This window comes from Mesocricetus auratus, unplaced genomic scaffold (assembly GCF_017639785.1).
Source record: "Mesocricetus auratus isolate SY011 unplaced genomic scaffold, BCM_Maur_2.0 Super-Scaffold_100021, whole genome shotgun sequence".
Classification (NCBI taxonomy): Eukaryota; Metazoa; Chordata; class Mammalia; order Rodentia; family Cricetidae; genus Mesocricetus; species Mesocricetus auratus.
Genome location: NW_024429202.1, coordinates 3,685,809 through 3,704,812, shown reverse-complemented (window position 1 = coordinate 3,704,812; position 19,004 = coordinate 3,685,809). Strand labels below are relative to the sequence as shown.

General features: G+C 38.8%; 1 protein-coding gene across 2 annotated transcripts; it reads right to left on the bottom strand.

Annotated features, from left to right (window-relative positions):
• Window positions 1–77: 77 nt before the first annotated feature.
• Window positions 78–16,406, bottom strand: Dazl (deleted in azoospermia like). 2 transcript variants are annotated; one of them, XM_040729590.1, is made up of 11 exons: window positions 16,183–16,401; window positions 11,576–11,722; window positions 11,101–11,192; window positions 10,540–10,591; window positions 10,157–10,220; window positions 9,934–10,073; window positions 8,623–8,694; window positions 7,204–7,254; window positions 6,429–6,542; window positions 5,205–5,303; window positions 78–1,945 (listed from the first exon to the last, which is right to left on the bottom strand). In XM_040729590.1, exons 1-11 carry the CDS (start codon window positions 16,183–16,185, stop codon window positions 1,883–1,885), a joined length of 897 nt encoding a protein of 298 aa, XP_040585524.1. In that variant the 5' UTR covers window positions 16,186–16,401; the 3' UTR covers window positions 78–1,882. The 2 variants fall into 2 exon arrangements, with proteins under 2 accessions (XP_040585524.1, XP_040585525.1); XM_040729591.1 differs by lacking the exon at window positions 5,205–5,303 and having other exon boundaries at window positions 16,183–16,406.
• Between the last annotated feature and the right edge of the window lie 2,598 nt (window positions 16,407–19,004).

Here is a 19,004-nt window from a genome sequence, read left to right as displayed (position 1 = left end):
AATTTTTAATTGTAAAGATTCAATTATCATTGTCCACCAAATTTTCCCATCATTTCTAGAGACATGACAATAAGTAGTATTTTTGAAAAAAGCTTTATTCATTTATGCAAAGACAGTATCAGCAATAGGTAATAGGAACATACTTTTAAGTTTAAAATTAATCTTCCATTTTGAAAGGTTCAGTACTTTCTCTCTTCTCTTGACTCCAACAAAACAGCAGATGAAAGTTTATTCCCTTACTTTTCCTTAAAGCCATACAGCAATAATTACAATTGTTTTTAGAATTTAGGGTATCATTCATAGTAAGCTGGAGATTTAATCACAGAGTGGTACATGTAAGAATATAACGCACATAAAAAATACAAATATACTGAAATAAACAAGGGACAGATAAAAGAACAAATTTCAGGACACTTTCTAGTTTTCTGGTATACTGACCTTGGTAACTTAAAAATATTTTGTTATTCAGATACAGAATAAAATTAAGAGTTATAGGTCACAACCCATGGTGGTTCCAGTAAATTATGGTTAAGTGCAATCTCTATGTTTAAGGGGAGGACTAATACAAGGCATTTTAAAACTCATGTCCATGGCAGGTCAGATAATGTCCATCCAATTGTTTCCTTTAGAAAGGTACTGTCCCAGTGCTACATTCGTAAGGCTTAGCCCCTGAACAGCTCATAACTGTTACTTGCCTACTTTATACCATGGAACAATTCTGACAGAATGGGAGTACAGATTACAAATGACTGTGGGCACAAAGGGTTTCTGCTGTCAAGATGTATAATGTCCAATGAAGACACCATCTAATCTAAAATCAGATTAACTACCACATTCTTGGGATACAATTACAAAACAAATTTTGTGGTTTAGAAATGTCAAAATTACCTACTTTGACTGTTTTGGACATATTTTACTTTACAAAAGGAAATACAACTGACTAATAAAACTAAGGATCTATTTACTTTGTAACAACTTATACTTTGAATGTTTTTATAAAAATTTCTTTCAGATACTCTGATTAAATTTTAAGTGACATAAAAAATTTTCAGCACTCTTTAATACCAGTATTTTGCACAATTTTAAGACAGCCATTGAGTTTAATTAGCATTTTAAGAAAATGAGAGTATTAACTCACTGAAAATAGCTTATACACCTAGCAAAGTTTAGTTTGTCTTGGATTCTTTAAACAAAATTATACCCAGAATTTTAGATATCCTAATTACCATCCCAACCAAATAAACAGGATATGTGCATATATGTGGCTTCTAGCTAAAGGGTAAAATATTTTGTATAAATGTAAGACCCACTGATTGGACTGTTAAGAATCTGTTTTCCTGGGTTTAGATAAGGAAGACTTCAATAAAGCTAACGATATGTTGAGTTCCACTGATTAAAAATGCAGTTCTAAAAATTCTGCTCTTGTGGCAAATGTTTAGACAAATAATAAATGTGAAGCACAATACTGTACTGTTCAGGTACCTGTTGAGAAGTGAAATGCTTGTAGTCAAACTATCAAAATTCTGACCTTTCAAAATAGTTTTATAAAATATTTTTCTTGAAAATTAGTACTTGCTTTTGAACTCTTAAAATGCCAATTTCAATTAAAAGTCCTTAAGTCTTAAAAGTTATTCCTTTTAACTATTTTTCAATTATTTGAAAATTATTTTTTATCCTTTTATACTTGCAATTATTTTTCAACTATATAGTGAACGCAAAACAGTTTCTATATAAACATCTAATGAACAGATTCAACATAAAACTAGGCAATCTAATCTAACTTGTATATAAAGTATGAGTGTGATTTGCCAAAATTTCTGCAATAGTGAAAACATTTCTGTCTCTTAATACTCAACACCAACACCCTCCTGAGACTAGAAAGTTAGCAGAGGTGATCAGATTTAAGCACTGCCCGGCTTCTTCTAAAGTGATGCACTCTTTTATCCTAGAAGAGACCAAAAAAATCATTGTAAATCACTGAAAATTCCTTACTACCACTACTGATCTAAGATTATTAAATAATTAATGTATAGTTTAAATCTAAACATAGGAAAAGGGGAGCTTTTGGTGGAACTCTAAAACAGTAAATTCACCACTGGTAAGGCTCTATTAAATGACAAAATTAAAAAGGAACCCCAGTAAACTCAGAAATAGGGATTAAAATCAGTACCATTTTAGATAACTAATGAACCAAAGCTAGTGGAAAATGTGATTCTCAAAAGTATCAATTAAAAATTGTCACTGGAATTTGTGTGTACAAGCATGTAAGCATGCCTATGTGCCATGGCCCATATGTGGAGGCCAAGAGGACCATTTTGAGGGTCAGTTTCTCTCCTATACTATATACAGGTTTCAGGGGTTAACATAGGTCATCAGGCTTGATGGCAAAAGCCTTTACCCCCTGAACCATCTTGCCATCCAAATTAAAAGAAAAACCATTCAACAAAACAACAAAGTAACCCCAAGGCTTGGATCTGGAGAAAATGGTCTGGTGGTTAAGAGTACTTATTCTTCCAGAGGATGTGGGCTGGACTTCCAGTACACCCATGTTTCATCTCACAAACTGTTAACTCTAGTTCCAGAGGACCAGACACATAGGTAGTACAGATGTACACACAGGCAAAGCATCAGCATACAATTAAAAGAGAGAAAACTAAAACCCTCCTCAAGCAACAAAAACAAACACCTACCTATTGTTTTTACTAACAATTGCATCTGACAGAAACCATATTTGAGAGTAGCACTCTATTTAAATTTGAAATCCTTCATTTTGATTAAAAGCTCTACAACTTGTATATTCAAGGCTTATCTTTAATCTGTGAAGATGTTATCATTCTTTATGAAATGAAGGAAAGGAAATTTAAAATGTTTTTCAAGGGGATTGGTCCTAGGAACACTCTTCCCCATGGATATGGAAACCTAAGGATTGCTCCTATCTCTTATATAAAATTATGTGTTTGCACATATACTGGCAATCTTTCTGCATACTTTAAATTACTCATTGTTCTACCTTATATGGGAAGTTTTACTGCATTGTGAGCAATATAAACAAAAAGTCTGTACATGTTCAGTATAATTTAAAATATATGCATATAATTGAATTTAAAGGTAGAACGCATGGATACTGAAGACTGATGTATTCAGACATAATTCCTTTCCTCTGTTGCTTCAGAGATATACATATAGAGAAGAGAAGCCTTAAAAGAGAAATGGTATTAATAAAATGGTATTTTATTTTCTGCACAGCTAGCGTAATCATGCCTTTTTCCTGGGGACCAGACTGCAATATGTAAAGAGAATGACTTTTATGTGGCTGGAAAAGTGACTCATTTGGTAAAGCCTGGGAACATGAGTTCAGGTCCCTTAAAAGGCTGGAACTAAAGGTGCACTATATAATCACAGCCCTGAAGAGTAGAACCAGAAACAGGCAAATCCCTACAGCCTAGTCAAACAGACAAGCTCCAGATTTAGTGGAAGACCCTGTTTCAAAAATAATGTGCTGAGACACTAAGTCTACTTCTGACTGCCACAAGCACCCTCACATGTACACAGGTACACATTTAGCCTCCCAATAGGTAACATCCCCCTTAGGTTGGGGCCTAGAAAAGTGATCACGTTTTTAGAGGTGAAGTAGGAATTAAAATTATAGGGCTGAAGTTAAAACAAATAATGGGATTTATGATGGAAATAAACAGTACATCCAATTTCAATAAAATCCGCACTTAGTTGTTTATAACAGTATGTCTGACTCCATGTGCTTGCTCTATAATCAGGAGGACAAGATCTTGGGATCCCAAGAACCCCAACATCTATGGGCCTCCATACACATCTAACTTATGCGTGACCACATGCACATGCATGCATGTGCAACCCCCTCAACACTTAACGGACGACAGCAGGCCACTCTACTAATTTCTGATTCCTAACTAGGGGGCAGAAACCTCTGGAGTTCAAAGGGAAGTTTTCTTTCTTTGTATCACCAAGTAAATACTCAATTTTGAAGACTTTTCAAACAAGTCATTTAACACCTTTGAACTTTGGGACAAACTGACTACTGCAGTTATATATTACACCATGTAGAAAAAAATTAAACAATTTTAAAGGAGTTTTTTACTCCCTAAGTTGCAAACACACATGGTAGGTTCACTGGCTGCCTAAGGTTAAAGGCTAGAATGGAGACTGACTACTAGTAGACAAGAGGGTTATTCTGGGACAGCTAAGACACCTTGACTTATGGTTGTACAATTAAGTAAATACACTAAAAATCCATGGCATTATATAAACAAGTGAATTGTATGATAGCCACATTAGACACCTATCATTTACCTATTATTTCAAAATAATCTTCCCTCAAATGTAATATTCTCTCCACTGGACTAACCAATTAACAGACTTCATATTCAGCCTTAAAACTAAAGGGACCTTAGCAACTGTGTTCTACTCATCCTCATTTTAATCTGTAAAAAGTCTTGAGACTGAAGAATAGCTCAGCAGTAAAGCATGTTTCAACCTCCTCAGTTTTATCCCTTTTCATTCTTCACAATGTTAGACTATATTAACCAAGCAGTTCGTTTGTTCTCTTTAGTCCAATAGCTATGAGTTACATTCTGCTTTCAAATTTTTCTTCTACTGTGTGGTCAAGTTATTATTTTATCTGCCAACTCTCATGAATGAGCCCTTTATATTACTTTCCCATTTCCTTATATGTATATTTGTGTGGTGTGTTCAGTGTGTGTGTGCATACCTGTGTAAGTTAGCATCTTGAGTCTCCCTGATTGCTTTCTACTTTTTACTGACCCCAGAGATCATGATATCAGCTAAGCTAGCTACACAGCTTGCTCGGGATCCTGCCTTTGCTTCCGAGGACTGGAATTCTAGGCAGGCTGCTAAACCCACCTGGCATTTATATGATTCTGAGCTCAAATCCATACTTGCTCAGTAAGTGCTTTACTCACTGAGCCATGTGCCTAACAGCTCATGAACTGTTTACCTTCTGAGAACTTCTCTTTCCTAGAGACAACCTTATTATTCTAAGGGTTACATAGCATCCAACACACTTCTGGGTAAACTCAACCACCATAATGGCTTACCAGGGTTATAGTAAACACTTGAATCAATCACTGTAAAATATATGCACCACAAGACAAAAAATGTTTCAATGTTAACACACATGCATTTTATTCGGTATACTATTCTTCTCCTACCTTGAAGTAATCATCTTGAGTAACAAGAGAGTTTCTCAGTCTGTTCTCAGGATTAAATAGACAAGAGACCACTGTCTGTATGCTTCGGTCCACAGACTTCTGAAACAGAAGTTTAAAGACTACATCTTTTACTCACTGCTAGTGGCTTTTTGAAAGTAAACTGAGCATATACATTTCTAAGAGAATCTTTCATAATGCCAAATTCTTACCACTAATTGTTTATTTTATATGTAGTCTTCCTAAATTAATGTTTCAGTATCTTAGAAAATTTAAATATTTATATACTTATTAAAATTGTGTATATTGCTTGAAGCATTTATTTTTCCTATTACAGAAGGAATCAAGAGTTTTAATATTTCAAAAACAAGTATTCAGGGTGATATCTGTTAGTATAATTGTACAGTAAGCTATTTTAATTTTATATGTATATTTATGTGTGTGAAGTTTTTTTGAGGCAGTCTTATGGTAACCCTAGGCTTTCCTCCTCAAATTGGTTATGTAGCCAAGGCTAGTTTTGAACTCATTTTCTTTCTACCTCTCTACCTCCAAAATGCTAGGATTACAGTTGTACATCACTGGGCCCTTGTTTTCAAATTTTAAGACTGTGCATGAAATCAGGCAATTTGTTACCCTGTCCTATTGCTCAGCAGCTTTTTTCTCTCACTAACACACACAGATGGGGGATCTGTCCAGTGAAATCTTTCATTGCACACATTCCCAACATTTCAATTGAATTATTCATTCAACAATATGAGTTAAAATTTTGGGGTGGGACTATAATTAAAGAAATGACTGTCTAGTTCAGTATCAAATAAGCACTATTTTAAAAGCTAAAGCCATGTATATCACAGAATACCATAAATACATATTATTTAAATAAAAATGTTAAACTATAAAAGACACGGCAAATATAATTCATACTGATTGTAGACACGTGGTCACTGAGTTCTACTAAGTCATACTATAGAAGAGTAACCAAAATATGATTTAAGAAAAAAGTACTTAGAAGAGAGGATATGACAAAGGAATCAGAAACTCAAAGTTTGGAGTATCTGAGATAGTATTATCTTGTATATTAATTGCAGAGTTAATTTTCCTAAGCTCTGCAGGTTTTAACTTTCATTTTTAAATCTGGGTAAATAGGTCTACTCAAAGAATCATTATTAGTATAAAATGTAATAGGAAACTGAATATAAAAGCCAGTAAACAAAATTAGATATTTGCCTTTTGTGGGCCATTTCCAGAGGCTGGAGTAGCTTCATGAACTGAACATTCATTTGGCAAAACTTCAGCTCCTGAATCAACTTCATTGCAGTGGTAGTTAACAGCTGCATAAGCCTATATTTAAAATGATAAAAAAGTGTAACCAACAAGAAACACAATACAGTTTTAAGTCATTCTTCAAAAGGCTAAGCTGCTATTTCGGAAACCGTTTTGAACTAAATGGCTGATATTAAGTCTTTTCTTTAAAAAAAAAGTTTTCTGCCAACATCAATATTAGCTGAAGTAACTGTAACATTTAGTAACATGGAATACTCCATAATTCTATTGGCATATTTTTCAAATATCCAATTTTTATGGAAGTTAGTTAACAGAAGCTAGGGTGACAGGTATCATCACCTTTTATTCCCTTTATAATATTAATGGTAAAATATTTGTTTCTCTCCTGTATTATTTTATTTTAGTTGCAAACTCAGAGGCAGATTCCAAGAAGATCAAATGCTAACTATGAATCCAATACTTAATACTAGTTTCCTTGACATATACATCATGTGAACAAGTAACCAAAACTTATTGTATATGAAGCAGACATTGATTGTGCATACAAAAATAATGTAAAAAATAAAAAGCAGTTTCTCTCTCATGTCTATAACTGCGATAACAAATATAATAATAATATAAATAGACAATTAAAATATTAATAGACATATGCAATATGGAAAAATACATTAGAAAAAGTCTAAGACTAAGCAGAGTATGTTCAGCTAATTCGTTTTACCGGAGGTATAACATAACTCCTCTGTTCCCCAGCCGGCCACTGCGGTGGCATCTTAAGAAAAGGAAACACAGATTATTTAAACACCTACACATTTTTACAAAAGAGGTGATAAGACAATGTTATCATGCTGACTCTTGATTTCTTATTATAAAACAGAACCAAAGATAGGTACATTTATTCTCTATCATCTATGCAGTTTCTTCCATATATAAACCTCACATTTTCTCAATTGGAAGCTGGCATTCAGGAAAATTTAAAGACAGTGAAACTTGGAAATTATTACTACAGCTATGGATTAATATGATCACATCTACTAGAAGAAATTCATGGAACTACTATTTTATAGCATCTAACAAAAATTATACACTATTGTCAGAATTTGCTGTGCTAATAAGCACTGGGAGTATTTGTATTTCAACCTATCCTATAAAAAACTTGTAATTTCAGCTTGAACTTTTCAGGTATTTGGGAAAAATGCATGTTGAAACAAGAACAGTAGATACTGAGTCTTTGTAAGCAGTTTGTTTTTCCTTATCAAAATACTTATCTCTAAATAATATTGTTGCCTGAATTATAGACTAATTCTGCTTTCGTTTAATTTATATAGGTTAAATAGCACACTATGTAGCAATTTCATATACAAACCATAATAATATTCCAAAGTTACTTTACAGTCCCTTAAATTATCTGATAATTCAAATTCCTCCCCCCTCAGGGCTCAGGGAACCCTGCAGAAGAGCAGACAGAAAGAGTGTAACCAAAGGAGATGGAGGACACCAGGAGAACAAGGCCCTCTGAATCATCATGATCAAAGCTCATGTAAAACTCACAGGGACTGAGGCAGAACTCACAGGGCCTCTGGGGCGCTACTCCTTTCTTTCCCCCACCCCCAAGTTCAATTTTGTTAGGTAGTTTTTCTCTTCTTACACTAGTTACCCCTTTTGTGGTGGACTGAATGAGAACGGCTCCATAGGCCTATATCCTTGAATACTTGGGCACCAAGGAATGGCATTATTTGAAAGGACTAAGTGGTATGACCTTGTTGGAAGAAGTGTGTCTCTGGGGGTGGACCTTGAGGTTTTTAAAAGTCCATGCCAGTCCCAGGGGTTCTCTCTTCCTGCTGTTTCTGGATCCAGATATAGAACTCTCAGCTAACTCTCCTGCATGCCACCATGCTAAGAATGGGCTAAAACTCTACAAATAAGTAAGCCAGCCCCAGTTAAACACTTTCTTTTGTAAGGACTGCTGTGGTCATGGTGTCTCTTCACAGAATGAACACTAAGACACCATAGAAGCCTGTTTGTAGTGAGTGGATCTGTATAGGGGGGCAGGAGCTGTGAGGAGTACAGAAAGAAGAGACCATCATCAGGATATATGCTATGTGAGAAAAAACACATTTTAAATTAAAGGGAAAAATACCTGATAATTATAAACAGGCAGCTGATATCCAGTGATGACCTGAACTGGTGAACTTGGATAAGGAGGGTAAGCCTGCAAATAAAGTTCACAGAAAAATTAGATCAATAAAATAAATTTGAGAAAATGAGTATCAGTCACAATACAACAACAAATGTAACGTTTCTCTTTTTTATATATAGCAACTTATGAGTCTAAATGACTGGCTTTATGAAGAAAATACTCCTTTTCAAATGATAACCTGATGCACAGGAAGGAGGAAAAGACAGTGTTAAGTGACTGCTTCTCCATGCCACCTTAGGAAGTCACTGTATCCTGACTATACATATAGTTCTATGCGGAGTTGAATACTTACACCTTTTGTTACTTTATGAAAATACTCTACTCATAGGAAGGTGAACAGAACAGATAATCTCATTTTTCTACAGTCTTATGATTTTTCTGTGTTTGATTTCTAAAAGGGAATTATTATCTGAAACCGGAGAAGGGATTAAATCATTGTTTTTCTATACTTCAATATCCACTGACTGAAAAAAAAAGTATGCCTTGTATCAGCAATGAGTCACAGTAAATGTTAGGAATAAGTACGGATTTTCTTCTAAGTCACATTTGGAGTCAGGAAAATAAGAAAAGATACAGTCTATTTCACACACACAGAAAAAATATATAGGAGAATTTTATTATTTTTTCTTTTCTGGCCAAAAAGTCTCTCAAAGTGAAAAAATAAAATTGTACCAAGAATGTTATCTAGCCTCAATAGGCATAGTAAGCATAAAATTTACCCACCTCAAATAAAATTCAAGAAACATATGATTTATAGATAAAACCTACCAATTCTAGAACTAAATCAACCCAGGTGTCAACAATCTATACATGAGGATGCATTTGGAAATCACTACAAGTAAACACAGATGAACTGATCATCTTTGGAAAGAATCATCTAACTAAAAGGACATAACAAAGCTGTTTCTGAACATTTAAAGAACTTTTTCAGCTTGACTCTTTTTGCCAGGAAAGGAAAAGGTAATTAGTAAAATTCTTCTATATATACTTTTTCTATGTGTCTGAAATACAGACCTGTGGAGTAATAGGAACATTTAATATGGCTTACAAACTACACAGAGCCAGAGTTCAGCTTAGCATAAGGGAAAAACCACTAAGAGTGAGAGAGTATAAAGAAAAGGAACAAATTCCTCATATTTTAAGTATTCCAATAAGGACTGGACTGTATTACACTTAACATCCAAAACCACACATGATTTCAAAGTTCCAGAAGACTATTAAACCTAAGAACAAAAATGCAGGTGTTTTTACCTGAACATACTGAGTTATAGGATTCATCATGGTTGGAGGCTGCATGTATGTCTCAGCATTTGGACTACTCCAAACACTCGGAAACTGTGGTGGTGGAGGAGGATTAAAAATCAAAGGACGTGGCTGCACATGATAAGCACCTTTAAAAAAATAAAAAGAGCAAAACTAAAGTTCTCTGAAAACCTAAGCAGTTTCATCAAGTACAATTTCTGCTTTTACTCACATAAATTTTGTTTCCTGATTGCAGGGCCCAGTTTCAGCTTTTTACCATGGAAATTTATCTGTGACTAAAAACAGTAACAAACAATAATTTAATCCTTCATTTCCAAGACTTGGGCAAATACTACTGTGCTCAGCCTTACAATTCTAATCAAAGTGTCCCAAAGCAGCAAGTTAAATTTAGTAAAATCGTTCATCCCATTCCTGTCTCTAGTTGATAAAGCTAGAGGTCCCCAAGCAAGCAGGTTCTGTCAATACATAAGAATATTTTGATTTTAAACAGAAAGGAAGCCCATTTTTCTCTGTATTTTATATAAGACTGAATATTCAGCACTTTTCAACTCTACAGCATTGCTAAAGAAGAGTTCTCTGAAGACTATTACTTACTTCTACTATCTTCTGCACATCCACGTCATTATAAAATGAAACAAATCCATAGCTAGAAAGGCAGATAAATGAAATACAAAATGATAACCACATAGTAACCTGGTTTAGACCTTCTAACATTCTATAAAATAGCAGAAGTGGTGATAATGGATGATGAATATACTGTGATAAACATGCTGAGACAGATAACAGAGCCTCTATAAACACACTTTGTTTTCTTGGTCTAATATGTCAGAATGTGCTAGTATTAACATTAACTAACAAAGATTATCTTGAGCAAGACAGCTAAAATTTAAGATACTGTGAAATGTGCAAAGAAAATTATTTGATAAATCATTTGTGGGAAATAAAGATAGAAAATACTGAAATACAAATACTAGGAAAATGACTAAGTAAAAGAACTGATAAAAAAAACCTTTAGCCATAAAATAAATTATCAAAAGCTGACAATTTTATTAATGGTAGACTGCTCACTCTGAGTCTTGTCTGTCCCTCAGGCATCTCTCCAGCCAGTCATGGGTAGTTCTATAAACAGTAGCTATAGCAAGTATGTTTACATACCCCTTTGACACACCAGTTCGATCAGTGATTATCTTCACTTCCTTCACTGAGCCATATCTGGCAAAGAAACTCCTGATTTCGGTTTCATCCATCTATGAAAATAAATTAACTTCAAGAGTAAAAATAAAGCATTCAAGACTTCTAATTGAATTGTGAAGAGAGATTTGATCATGTACCAGTCAATCTCTGGTATCTCTAAATTATTCTACTTTGTTGAGTATATTTTTAATCTCTGTGTGTTAAAAACCAAACCTGCATAAAATTTAAAACAATGAAAAACTCTTTTAGATCTACACATCAAATCCCATCACCCACAACATTTCAAATAATTAAAACTTATTGAACCTCTCAAATATGTTGCCAGGGCTCCTTTTGGAGTCCTAGGCTCAAGCACCCCTCCCACCACTTCCACCCAAATACCACCTGGCTTTACAATGTATTTTAATAAAGTATAAACAGAATATGAATACAATACCCTAACATCAATTCCACCAACAAAAACAGTGTTTGGCATGATTTTGCCTTCTGGCAAAACATATCCTTGACTGGTAGCTGCTGATGAGGACTGGGTGCTGGCCTCCCTGGAGACAGCTGAATTTGGATTCTCAGGAGTTGTAGCAGACTGTAATTTAGAAAACAGACAATTAAAACACACACACACCACAAACATAGGTAAAACATACCTTTTGTACTCAACATAAATCAGTGTTACTCTAACTTACCCACCAATAACAGATTAGCTTCAGGACTTAAAATAAAGCCTTTAGCAGAGAACTGTGTGGATATTAAACAAAAGGATATAGTACTTTCTGAAATACGAAGCTTCTTAGTTTCAAATGTATGATCATCTGAATAAGAATGGCTCCCATAGCTCACAGATTTCAATCCTTGGTTATCATTAAAAAAAAAAAGGTGTGGCCTTGTTGGGCCTTTTTTTGTTTTTGTTTTCTGAGACATGGTTTCTCTGTGTAGCCTTTGCTGTCCTTACTCTGTAGACCAAGTTAGCCTCAATCTCAGAGATCTGCCTCTGCCACCACTGCCTAGCTTGGAGTTGGCTTTGAGAGATCCCTGTGGACAGATGTGGGATTCTCTGCTGCTTCTGCTGCACCACTTCTGCCTGAGTGCGCCTTACGTGCTGTCACGATGATGCACTAACCTCTCAAACTGTGAAGCAAGGCCCAGTGAAATGCTTTCTTCTATACAGTTGCTGTGATCTCTCCACACTAGAACACCAACTAAGGTAACACCTTTTTTATTCTGCGTGTGTTGTTTTGCCTGCTTGCATGTATGTGCACCATGTGCATGCCTAGTGCCTGCAGAAGCCAAAGAGGAAGCTGGATTTCCTGGAACTGAAGTTACAATTTTGAGCTGGCATGCAGGTCCTGTTCCAAGAATAGCAAAAGTGCTATTATCCATTGAGCCACCTCTTGAACCCCTCATGTTATCTTTCATACTACATTGTGAAACAATAGCAACTTTATTTCATACAATATATGAAAATATTGTATTTTGATGAACTAGATGAAAAGTTCAGATCTAGGAAGACTGAAATTACTAAAATAATTATGGATACACTAATAAAACTTTCATTTTACTGGGTATGTTAAAATCAAAAGCATATAAAAAACAAAATAAACAAGGCAGCTGTTTAAAACCCCAAACAAAAAGTATCTCTTATATAAGTCATTTTACTTTGTCTATTATCAAATTAACATAAATTTTATTAACTTTAATACTCCCATAGTACGCCTGAGTTTAGGAATAAGCTGGCTATGAAAGTATTACTGTCATCATATTTTCCTCTTCCCTAATACTGTCATTTTTTACGCATGTTTTGAAATGGCACTGGTTTCTTGAATAACACCAGGCCATCCCCACTGGCAACTTTAAATTTTCATGGTTGGATGGTTAATAGAAATAATACCATCTTTTGTTTTCAAATGAAGAAGCCTATACATACAACTGCTTTTTTCCTGGATTTTGATTGACACTGTTTCCAATCTTCATATAATAGACTCTAATTGGTTAATATGAATTTTCCTAAAGCAGAACTTACTGGGAATGTGTGTATAGTAGAGGCAATTCAGCAAAGCACTGACTTAGTCAAGATACCTAGATTCATGTACCTTACACTAAGTTGTAAATTGCATACCTGCTGAAGTTTATCCCTGGGCAAATTACTCTGAGAATGACTAACATTGCTGAACTCATCTTGTAAACTATAAAGTAGCATGCTAATTTGAGTTAGTGCCCTGTATTTGAATGTATTTTAATGATTATTAGAAAAGGATTTAAAAAATTTTTTACTATCACAGCTGACTTTTTACAAGCACTTTATTAACAACTACTGGAACTTTAATGAACTACTATGATACATCCACTCAAAATTCATTTACGAAACTGATTAATAGGGTAATACTAAAGATTTTAAGGGAATGATAGTATTATATTATTCATGTATTATATATAGTAAAAAGTTAAAGGTGCCAATTTACTTTTAAGAAGTTAATTTTATACAAATTTTGGAAATGAAATAAATTTAATTTATTGTCAAATCACCCTTTGTTTTTATCCACTTAAACTTATATTTTGTGTTCTTAAGAATAACCTTATTCCTTTGAACAGTAAATTCCCTTAAACAGTGATATTTCATGACAGTGAAATGGCAGGGAGCAAAAAGATTATCTTTAAAGTTTTTTCCTTCTGCTGATGCCTTACAATTTTTTTCTAAGTGGGATTACTACATATGCTATGTACCTTCAGGTATTCAGAACTTGACAACATTTGCTCTCCTAACAGATAATCCATCCTTCTAATTTTTTCATTGGAAAATAAACTGAAAACATAGGAAGAGTGGTTTCGTAATTTTTCTCAATTTTCCCTTTCATGAATGAACATAGGACAGTTTGATAATTTTTATTACTGGTATCTGTAGCACAATATACGATGCTGTTTAATTTAGAGGTGTACTATTTTACCAGCTAACTGTGTCAAAGTCTAAGAAGTTCTAAATGCACTCGTTCTCAGTGCTACAGGGGAACTTATTATTTATAGAGACATTTCTAGGTATCACCAGTGAGGTAAACTTCTGACATCTGATAGGTAGGCAGGCAGGGATTCTACTTCACAATCCCACAATGCCAACAACAGCACCCACACCCACACCCACACCCACACACACGAAGTATTGCTGGAACCAAAACCTATATAAGGATGGGCTGGAAACCCTGTTACGTATAGTATTATTAGAACTGAAGAGGAAAATAACTGTTGGGGAAGAACTCGATTTTTTCATTGTTCAATAAAGCAACTGTTTCCAGGATCTTGATTTTTTTTTTCCTTGACTGAAACTAGAAAAGATCTCAAATGTCTTCTAATTGTTTTCTTTACACAAAAGTAAAATGGACGTTTGAGGACAATTTAATAAGAAGGAAAATAAAGCATCAGATATTATAGGACACTGATTTGGACATACGCTTCCTGCCTAATTAGGATTAGGCATAAAGTTCCTCTCATCTTAATAGTGCAATAATGTATTACATTTAGGAAGGTGCATCATATCCTGGTCCTATTCCAGTAGGTGGCACTCAAAGCTAACACAGCAAAGTACTCCATTTTAACAAGCTCTAAACCACAGGCAGAGCCTGCCTCCTGCATGCTTCATATGCTGTTATGATCTAAAACACCCATAATCGGTAGATGCTTTCATTACATTTTAAACATGACTAAACCACTCTACAACCTAATAATCAATTTCAAGACGGTTTAATTTCTAAACTTTATTTACTTAGAGACTGGGTCTTGCTATGTAACTGGTGGCCTGAAGCTTCCTATGTAGATGTGGATGCCCTCAAACTCATGGAGTCCCACCTGCCTCTGCCTCCTTAGTGTGAGTACTTAATTTTAAAGACAGTGTCTCATGTCGCCAAGGTTGGCCTGGAAGGTTAGCCTGAAAATACACTGAGCCTGGTAGAGTGTGATATCCATCGATAGGATATAATACAACATACTAAAAACAAACTATTAGGACAGTTTATCAATTCTGCCTGTGAATGAACTGTGGATTCTGAATTGAGAACTACTGGATACCAACGATGAACGTGGAGTTATCACACACAAACTCTCCACAGCACTTCAATACCCACGCACACGTCAAAACCAGCTAGGAGCTGAGACTGCTGTTACTGAAAATTTTAGGATAAAGTCAGCGAAATTTAATTAAATCGCCATGCTCAGCAAACTGCCATGTATATGTTACAGACATTGGCCAAGATAGCCTGCAGCCACCAAATTTCTAGCTCTGGTAGTATGGGAAACCGTCTACAGTATTACCTATGATGGCGCGATTTCAATTACTGAGATGGACAGCTACTAACTTCACATTCCAAATATTTGCATCCAACTGCCCCACTTAATTTTACTGCTCCTCGTGAGTTACACAGCTTCTCTCCGTTCACCCCTCAAACGGGAAAACATGTATGAATGGGTATGCGCCTCGGGATAACAGGCTCGCGATTAGATGGAGCCGGAAATCTCGGTGCTGGGGTGCCAGCAGAGCTGTGCTCCTGTTCGGGCCGCCGGCTCCTCCCCCCACGCACACGCTGCACGCACGCACTCACGCGCCTGCGCAGAGCCTCCACCCGCCCGCGGCCCTGAGGCCCCCCTGCGGACGGGGCCTCGCCAATGGCGGCCTGCAGGGGGCGCCGCCTCGAGCGGCCGGCGTTTGCCGCTGGGACTCCACCGGGCGGGAGGCAGCCGAGCGCCACCTGGTGGCGGAGCCCCGCCCCGGAAGCCCTGGCCGGGCGGGGGCGGGGCGGCCCAAAGGCGGGAAAGGCGTCGCGCGACGCCCAGGCCGTGCACGCGGCCCACCCGGGGCAGCCCGAGGGCCTTCCGCCATGTCGCAGCCGCCCCTCTGCGCCCGGAGGCCGCAAAGCCGGCGGGGTCGGGGCGAGGCCCGGAGCCGGACGTCCGAGGGAGCCCGGCTTCTGCCCTGCACCCCTTCTCCGCGCCACCCACCCTCCGTCCGTCGGGGCGCGGCCTCGGCCTCCCTGGCGGCGGCCCCCTGGCCTGCCCTCGACTCACCATGATGGCGGCCGAGCTCGGGTGAGAAGCCTCGAGGTGGAGGCGGAGCTGCGGCTGGCGGCGGGGGCGGCTGCGGGGAGCTGCGGTGGCCGCGGGGCCTCCAACGGGCAGGCAGGGAGCCGAGGCGGCGGCGCTGGCGGCGCAGGAGAGGCGGAGGCCGCGGAGACGGCGGAGCCCGAAGCGAACCAGGCCGCGGTCGCCGACTCACTGAGGCATGGCGGGCTGCGGCCCCGGGGTGGCCGTGCGTGGCCGTGCGTGGCGGGCCGCGTGGTGGGCCTCAGCCAATGGGCGGCGGCGCTCGGCCCACGCAGGGGGGGCCGGGGGACCCACGTCGTCCACCCGGGTGCGTGAGGGGTGCGCACGGGGCATGCGCGACGGGCTAGGCCGCATCCACTCGGGCCCACACTGAGGACTCAGGCCGCCCCGGAAATGTGTCCCCGCGGACTCAATCACCCCAGAATCGTGTCCCTGCGGACTGAGTCACCCCAGAATCGTGTCCCCGCGGACTCAGTCACCCCAGAATCGTGTCCCGTGGACTCAGTCACCCCAGAATCGTGTCCCCGTGGACTCAGTCACCCCAGAATCGTGTCACCCCAGAAATGTGTCCCCGTGAACTCTGTCACCCTAGAAGCATGTCCCGAGACCCCCAAAACACGCTACCTGCGGAGCGGAGCTCCATTTCATTTGGAAACCATCTATTTAGTTCATGGCCACAAAATGGCGCCTTGACGGCCAAGGGTTGTTGAGGGTCGTCCGCCCGAGAGCTGCCCCGCTGCTCACACAAAGCCATGGAGATGGGAGGCAGCCGCGAGGCTCAGGCATCGCCTGGCTGTCCCCTCGCCGCCCTCCTGCCACGTGGAGGAGGAGGAGTCCGGTGGTGGGACGCTCACAGGCCGCCTTGGCAGCCCCGCCTGTGTCTTTTCTTTCCTTCCGCCCCCCCTCATAAATAGGGCGCCTGAATTTTCAGGCCCAGCGGACGCAGTGGCGCACATAGGACATATTTCTTCCCGCATGGAGTTTAGGTTGTAACGGGAGTGTTTCTCTTGTAGGCTTTTTACAGAAATGAGCTAGGCCTGCCGAGAGAGTTCTAGAACCTTCCAAGGTTAGAGAAACAGGGCCTCCCTACAGCAAACCCAAGCTGGAGGGTGGTTGGTGGAGACGGCCATGCGTTGCAGAACCCCTTCAGCACATTATAGTGCCATATAAATAATAAATAGTAAAAGTAATAAAATAATAAATAGTAATACTTACTATTTAATAAGAATAAGCGAGCTATCTAGCCTTATTTATAACATAACTTTACAGAGGCTGCCATTGAAATGGAGAAATTCCACGGTACTGAAAATGAAAATTACCTGGAAACTAGGTTGATGAGGATCTGAGTCTCCTCTGGCTGGGTTGTAGTGTGAACAGTCATACAGAGTACCTGGACTGTCCTAATGGTAATACAGAGAAAAAAACAGCACAAATGATCTGGAATGGTTGGCTGGTGACTGTGGATCACATGGTGCTAACCTCGGCAGCTCCAGACCTAGATGTGTAGGGGTGGAAAGACAAAGTTGAAAGTGCCATCTGGGACTGGTGAAGTGTGGACTTTAGAAAAGAGAGAGCACCGTGAGGACAACCGTAATAAAAACAAAAACCATTTAACTCTGATGAGAATTTGAAACTATTCCCTGTATTTCCCAAGTTTGGCATTTACATTTGTGACCTGTATGTTAATAGAATCTCAAAACGAAGACTGTCTCCTGCTCTGCAGGGTTCCTAGGCATGGTGTTTCTGGAATGCCTGGAAAAAGCAAACCAGCCAATTTGGAGACAGTAAGGGATCCTGTAAAAAGGACGGTTGAGAGATAAGCCTACAGGAAGTGGGGTCTAGTGACATGCTCTCCCAATCCCAGCTGCTTGGGAGGAGAGGCTGAGCAAGGAGAGCCATGATGATTTAGTGACAGTTTCAAAATAAAAGGAAAGAAAGGGCTGAGGTCTGCACAGGGCTCTTACCTAGCATATATGAAGGATGTTCAGGTTTAATTCCCTGTAAAACACACATGCACACACACACACACACACACACACACACACACACACACACACAGAGGGGATAGAACCCTCACAATAAAAGATTTACCATGAATAGGAATGGCATGTTTGAATTGTGTGTGCTTTTTTCTTTTCCTGACTTTTTTTTTTCACAACTTCAAGTAATGCATTCTGTATTTTTAAACATTTCTTTTACTGCTTTAACATACACTTTAAGTAGAAACCTAACATCTTTCCTCTTAAGCAATTCCAAGGCCCCAGGGTGTTTTCACTGCTAAATCCCTTCTCCCGTTTGGACTGCTCAGTCTAGTTAGGTAGCAGCTCAGCTTCTCTAAGTGCGATGACTGAAGTGTAATCTTCAGCAGTAGTGCCTTACCATCAATCAGGTTGTGGAGAGGAACTGACGCCTTAGGCAATAGCTTGTGACGATGGGGGTGGGGTGGGGGGCTCTTCGGGACCCTTTGGCCAATGACTCAGAGATGCATTCCTGGCACTCTGGGTTTTACATGGTATCACATGATGTCTACTTGGGGTGTTGACTCACCCAGATGTGGTAGCCTCAGGAGATTCCTTTCCTACATGCATGTCTTAGGAAGCTGCTGCATTAGGAGGTTCCCGTATGACTTTCTAAATGCCTGAGTGTTAGTTGTCCCTCCCCACATGGCCTCCTCCTGTACCCTGCTCCCCATCTAACCCTGAGATTCTAGTCTCCCCTTTATCACTCCATAACAGCATATCCTGTTGCCCCTCCTTGTAAGATCCCCTTCTCCACCTGTCCCTTAC

Bases quoted from the DNA above. Each gene is read 5' to 3' on its own strand.
- Dazl (XM_040729590.1), bottom strand. The intron at 5,304-6,428 runs GCAAATATCTAA...CTTCTGTTTCAG, and splicing joins CTGGAAATGGCCCACAAAAG to AAGTCTGTGGACCGAAGCAT. The intron at 1,946-5,204 runs GTAGGAGAAGAA...GGTCTCTTCTAG, and splicing joins CTCAAGATGATTACTTCAAG to GATAAAAGAGTGCATCACTT.